The 6134-nt window shown below is 48.7% G+C and overlaps 1 protein-coding gene and 1 long non-coding RNA gene across 2 annotated transcripts; both read right to left on the bottom strand.

Annotated features, from left to right (window-relative positions):
* Window positions 1–1284: 1284 nt before the first annotated feature.
* Window positions 1285–4491, bottom strand: LOC119909891 (bromodomain adjacent to zinc finger domain protein 1A-like). The gene is made up of 3 exons (XM_038728152.1): window positions 3938–4491; window positions 2975–3253; window positions 1285–2150 (listed from the first exon to the last, which is right to left on the bottom strand). The coding sequence occupies exons 1-3, from the start codon at window positions 4048–4050 to the stop codon at window positions 1964–1966; spliced, it is 579 nt and encodes a 192-aa protein (XP_038584080.1). The 5' UTR covers window positions 4051–4491; the 3' UTR covers window positions 1285–1963.
* Window positions 4492–5883: 1392 nt separating this feature from the next.
* Window positions 5884–6110, bottom strand: LOC119909887. The gene is made up of 2 exons (XR_005445558.1): window positions 6011–6110; window positions 5884–5970 (listed from the first exon to the last, which is right to left on the bottom strand). It is a non-coding gene; the product is annotated as an uncharacterized LOC119909887 (long non-coding RNA).
* Window positions 6111–6134: the final 24 nt, after the last annotated feature.

The raw sequence follows: 6134 nt of genomic DNA, 5'->3' as shown, positions 1-6134 counted from the left end.
TACTTTCTGACTTCCTGTTTAAAACGTGATGAGCTTTTTATCTGTTGGTCTGATTGAAGCAGTTCACCCTGACGTCCAGCAGGGCGCTCTTCAACTTCACTACCCGTCAATACATCCTGACGATCAAACCTGCTCAATCGGCTCTGATCCAACTAAATCTCAGCATGTGGTGATGTCACGGCGGCTCACCTGATCTGATTGGCTCTGACAGTGAACGCCTCGCTGTGTTCGTCCTTCATCATCCTCACTGTGTATTTAAACACTGACGGACTCAGAGGCTTCTTCTTCTTCTTTCCTGCAGACACACATTAAAACAGTCGTCACCCTCCTGCAACACCTTCAGACTCAGGACGCTTCACTGCAGATCACCTTCCAGGACCTTCCAGGACCTTTTCACTGATGACACCAACATGTTCCTCTCTGCTGAAGTCTGATGTTAAAGTCCTGCAGTCTGAAATCATCTCTTACTGCTGCGTTTGTCCTTTTTTACTTTATTATTTTTAAGTATTCTGAAAGCGAGTGATATTTACCTCCTGCTGCCTGAACACCAGTAACTGAGCAGACGACCACCGTCAGCGGCGACTCAGATTCACCTTCAGAGGAGGATTCAATAAACTCAGCAAACAAAGAAACTGGATTCTGCCCGAGGCGTGCTGCGAGGACGCGTTAGGACCGCCGAGGTTGCAATAGACTGCACTGTCTGTACAGTGAGAGGCCTCAGGAATAGGGTTGGGTATCGTTACATACCAGAACCAAAACCAGTACCCTCAAAGTGACACCGATACCAGCAGATACATCATTCGATACTAAAACGCCACCTGGTGAAGCCACAGTAATTATTGGCAGCCTGTTATTATTTTTATTGTTGTTATGGACAAGCAAGGTGAACCATTTTATTTTTTTCTTGTTTTAAATAACTGTTAAATAAAAGTTTTGGGAAACTGATCAGACGCTCCTGAGGAGTTCGTCTTCACGGGTAGTTTTATACGGGGACAGACTGCAGCTGGGAGTGAGGAGTGAAACCGTTTAGTCACCGAATAAGTTGTAGCAAACGAATTTAAGGTAATTTTTTAAAACGTGTTGAAACTACGGAAAATTATTTTGTTAACTTTCTATCAATAAACTGAGTTGAAAGATCTCCGAGAGCTTTTTCCTTTAGTGGCGAGTCCAACGAAGGTTAAAGTCAAGGGCGACTGGACGTGGTTGAAGAGACTAGTAGATACTTTCTAGTATCTACGTCCAGCTGTCCTTGACCTCAGCCTTCGTTGGATAACCACGACCTGGATGACCGAGAACCTTCACAGACAACTTTAGCGGCGAGTCAAACCTCCAACGACGACAGTCACAAGTAGAAAACGAGGACGAGTCTGTTTAACCACTAAAGTAAAGCCTCACAGAGGAAAGAGAATCTGCATCGATCAGAGACACGTGATGTGAACAGCGAATAAAAACGTACAGAGACGTGTTCAATGATCCCAGAAGATGAAACCAAGGGAAGCCGAGCTCGTGGTGAGGAACTCGCCTGAGACGCAGCCGAAGGTGACGGCTGGTAAAATCAGCATGGACTGAGCGTGTGCAGGAACACCAGGAGAGAAAGCTGCTCTTCTCTTTCTTTCCGTGTTTGGCTGCAAGCTAAACCATCCAAAGTGTCATATGCTTTTTAGAAAAGCTGCTGCAACAATCAGAAAGATCCTGGAGGGACTGAATTATTCAACTCATTATTTATTAATATTATTCAGAGCGTCAGTCACTTGAATTAATGGCGTCCAGCCAACCATGTGACCTGACTCGGGCTGCGTTCACAGCGCTGCTACGACATCACGTTAAAATACTTTTCCAGGACATTTTACTATTTCTCTCAATGAATGGAATAGGGATCAACTGTTTTCCCAGGTTTTCCAGGATGCGTAGAACCCTGTTCTTTACTCCTGATCAGTCAGCACGACCTGCTGACCGATCAACATTAGAATGACCTTTGACCTACTGACCCGTTGACCTGCGCCGTGGGACTCTGGAAGGCTTTGCTCTCGTCGTCGCTGTCACTGATGACGATGGTGTCACCGTCCGCTGCTTTGGCGTGGCCGTTAGCGGCCGGCGCTCCGTTAGCGCTGGAGTGAGGAGAGTGAACCTGCAGGATCTCACACACATGTCTGCAACACACACACACACACACACGCGACCAATCAGCAGCTTGTTTCCTCACGATGCTGTTTGTATCCAACACGTTCTCATCCCGACTCCTCACATATGGACGCTTGGTCAGAACCTCTTGGCGTTCCTTTTTAACGGATCGGGCTCCGTGGTCAGTTAGAAAGAATAAATAGCAACGTCCTGTTAGACTTTCACAATAAAAGTGTGTGCTGATGTTGTGAAGCGTCACAATTTGTTGGACTGCCGTTACTGAAGGCTCCTGGTCTAAAGTCCAGTTTCTGGCCCTCCCGTCCCCCCAACCTCCTCCTGACTCTGACTTTACTGTTAAATATCCTTCACCTACCTTTGGCGTTCAAACTGACGCCAACGGGTCTCGACCAAGCGTCCATATGTGGAGACTCTGGAGTGACAGCAGGTTGTTGTGTCATCTGATCTGTTTGGTCTCCTCCACAGAAACTCTGACAGACAGATTTATGTTCTGACTAATCAACTGTTCTGAATACTATAATACCCATGAGCCTCTGCTGCTGACTGTAGTCAGCGGAACGTCAGGAGAACCTTCGGTTCCATCAGCGTCACGGTGATCTTCAGATTTTCAAACACATCTCCTGCTGAACATTTGGTGTCACTCTAAACGTTCCCCCTCTCGCCTCCCCCGTCTCCACGCACTGACCAAAAGTGGTCGATGATGCGTACCTGCTGCGACCAATCACGAGTGCTGACCGAGGCCAGTCAGCACTCGTGATTGGTCGCACTGCTCTAAATAAAGTAACCCCGCCTGTCCTGCTGTGGTGGAGTAACCGTACGGCCCCGCCCCCCGTACCTGGCTCCGTTGCGTCCCGTGACGTCGACGGTCTCTCCGGGGAAGAAGCGGTCTTTGACGAAGGCGTAGACGTCCTCGCAGAGCTCCGTCAGCCGGCAGCGGCGGCTCTGAGCGGCCAGGTGGAGCAGAGGAACCAGCAGAGACGGAGCGAAGCTCTGCAGACTCTGCTTCGCCCGCCGCTCGCTCTCCACCGCCTCCAGGTAGGTGAGGCCCGCTCGGCCCGTCAGAGCGCAGCTCCACACCAGACTGTTACACAGGATGGTGCGCTCGAAGAACTCACTGAGGACAGGAAGTGACATCAGCCGGGAGAATGTCAATAACAAGCATCAAGTCCTGATCAATACTTCATTCACTGACACACCTGGACACACCTGGACACACCTGGACACACCTGGACACCTCACCTTAGAGTCACATGTCTGAACTCGAGCTGCCAAACTTCAACCAGGAAGTAAACATCACAGAAAGTTCACTGATCAGCTGATCGTCATCAATACCTGGAGTCTGTCTGTTTCAGGCTAGACTCTGTGAGAACACCTGAGCAAGCTCACCTGTCCTGTGACGGCTGTAACGTCCCTTTACCCTCCGCAGGTGAGTTCAACTCTCCAAACTTTATTGACACAGTGTTGAGTGACAGCAGGCCTGATCTCTCAGCTAACGGCTAACCTAGCCGAGCTAACTCAGCTAACTCACTTTAGCGCAGCTAGCTCGCTAACTTTAGCCCAGCAGTACACCTGCTCCCGGACCGGTCCAGTCCACTTCTACCGCGGCCTGCCTGTGTGGACCGGATCCCCGGAGCCCTGCACCTGCTCACCAGGGAACAAGTTCAACTTTTCATTCTGAATAAAGTTGCTTTTGTTTTTGTTGTCTGGAAGTTTGCCAGCGGACCAACTGTCACTCAGGACTCAGTGCCGGTCCCGTAGCGGCCCGCAGGTGCGCCAGGTGAGCTCGAAAAGTACTTACTCGTAGGACCTGAAGACTTCGTGTGTGATCTTGCAGAGGAAGACCTCCTCGTCCGGCCGCAGGTCCGCAGGTGGTCTCTGCCGGATGAAGGCTTTCCTGTGGAGCAGCGGCATCGCTCCGGGTCCGCTTTCAGGAAAAGGAGGGAAACCGAGTCACGAAGACCGAATCTGGGACCCGAACTCGGACTAAACAAACCAAAGTCGACCGTCAGATTCAAACCGGAGTCCTGGACGGGGAGCACCGGGAGGGGGGACCGAGCGGAGCGCGCGCAGACCGGCTCTTTTGTTAGACTCGGAGATAATCCGCCCGCATGGAGCCGCGCGCCGTCCGAGCCGCGGCTTACCTCCGTTACTACGGAACCAGAACTTCTTTAATCCCGCCCTCAGCCTCCGAACCGCCGGGAGAACCTGCTCCTCACGGACTTTACCGAGTTGTGTAACGATGGACCGACAATCCGCGGGACAAAATGAAGAAGAAGTCCGCGAGCTGAGAGCTGAGAGCTGCGCGCGGACTGGCGGCTTGTTGACCAAGTTTTCAACCACTTCACGGACCCGCGGCGGCTGGGAAACTTCAGATTCAGTTCAACACTTACTGCTCTTTCTTTTTTATTTCTGTGTTTATAAAGTTATTAATAACAAAAGGCTGCATCTGACGGTGATTTCATCATCGATCAATCAGCCTAATATGGCCTCCGTAAAGTTACTGGTCAAATATGGATGTTTAAAATCCAAAAATATTCAGTTTAGCCTAACCCCTGAATATTTCACGTTTTTGCTTAAGAAACAATTTAACTATAAATCAATTATTAAAATAGTATTAAGTACAAAAGTTTTATCTAATTAATATATCTATATGTTAATATATTGTTATTCTTTTACAGTTTGTTGTACTTTTCTTATACTGACCTCTGTAATGTACGACTACCGATGGAAATTAGCCGTCTGACTAAATCTGGCATATTTACAGTAAAATATTCATTAATGTGCCCAGTTAAATAAATAAATAAAATAAATGGATTTTTTGCTGAATTGTTATTTGTCTCAGTTTTGAAAAAATAAATAATATAATTTCTAATAAAAAACATGTGACCCGATTGTATTTATTCAGTTTACTCTTTTTAATTTTTAATTTGTGTAAATTATTTCTTTCTTTTCACCTTTATAAACGTGTCTGTTGTCACAGATCACCACCAGGTGTAGTGAGCAGCGTTATCGCGTGTTCCCGAGCTGTGTCACCTGAACGCACCGCACGGAGTTAGTAAGTGGGCGGGGCTTCGCTGTACTCCTCTGCGCCGGTTGGTCGGCCGTCCTGCCGCTCCTCCGCTGCCAGCCAATGGTTGCCTCGGGAAACGGCCGGTGATGAAACAGAGCCGTGACGTCACAGAAGTGAACGGCAGGAAGCGGTGACGAGAGCACGAGGTGATGCGTCACAGCAGTGAGTCTGCGCAGAACGCCGCAGGTAATCTGCTGCTCATTAAAATAAAAAGAGCTTTTTAAACTGCTTGTTGTTTCAGAATAATATAATAATTAATATGCAAATCACGACATTAAGAACATCTGCTGTTTCTGCTTTTGACCTCCCGGCCTTGGAAAGAACCCGTTCACCTGGAACACTTGTTGCTGGTGAACGTGATCACATGATCATATCCAGGCGTGGACCTGCAGCACAGCGCTCCTGTTAAATAAATCAGATGTTTGGCGTCCCGAGGCCTCCGACCACGGAGCAGGATCCGAGCTCAGCGAGGTCACTTGACGGTGGTTCCTTCTTACCGGTACATCACCATGGTCCCCGATGCTGAGCGGCTCACCTGGAGCAGGTTCTGAGATCAGAGATCAACTCTATAAAAACACGTACTGACCAATCAGCTCTCTGGGAAATGACATCACCATCTGCAGAAAGCTCGCAGCTGCTTTAAGATGTGACAGTGAACAGCTCAGCACTCTGAATGTGTTTTATATTCTTTATTTTCACGCAGCCTGTCGCAGCGCTGGTCAGGTCACAGAGGCTGGTCACCGGCGGCAACCGGCGGCTACCTGCGGCTACCTGCAGCTACCGGCAGCTACCGGCGGCTACCTGTACAGGTGATGTTCCGCTTCAGTCTGAGCAGCGTTTATGGCCTGAGTGGATTTTAGGAGTTTCTTTAGAAAAATGTTTGCAACTCTTTATTTGTAAGTTAGTTTTACATCAATCTGTGTTT

This window comes from Micropterus salmoides, unplaced genomic scaffold (genome assembly GCF_014851395.1).
Source record: "Micropterus salmoides isolate LMB-PRFRI ecotype aquatic unplaced genomic scaffold, ASM1485139v1 Ms_hic_scaffold_19, whole genome shotgun sequence".
NCBI lineage: Eukaryota > Metazoa > Chordata > Actinopteri > Centrarchiformes > Centrarchidae > Micropterus > Micropterus salmoides.
The sequence above is the reverse complement of the archived record's forward strand: the minus strand, read 5'-3'. Positions and strand labels throughout refer to the sequence as shown.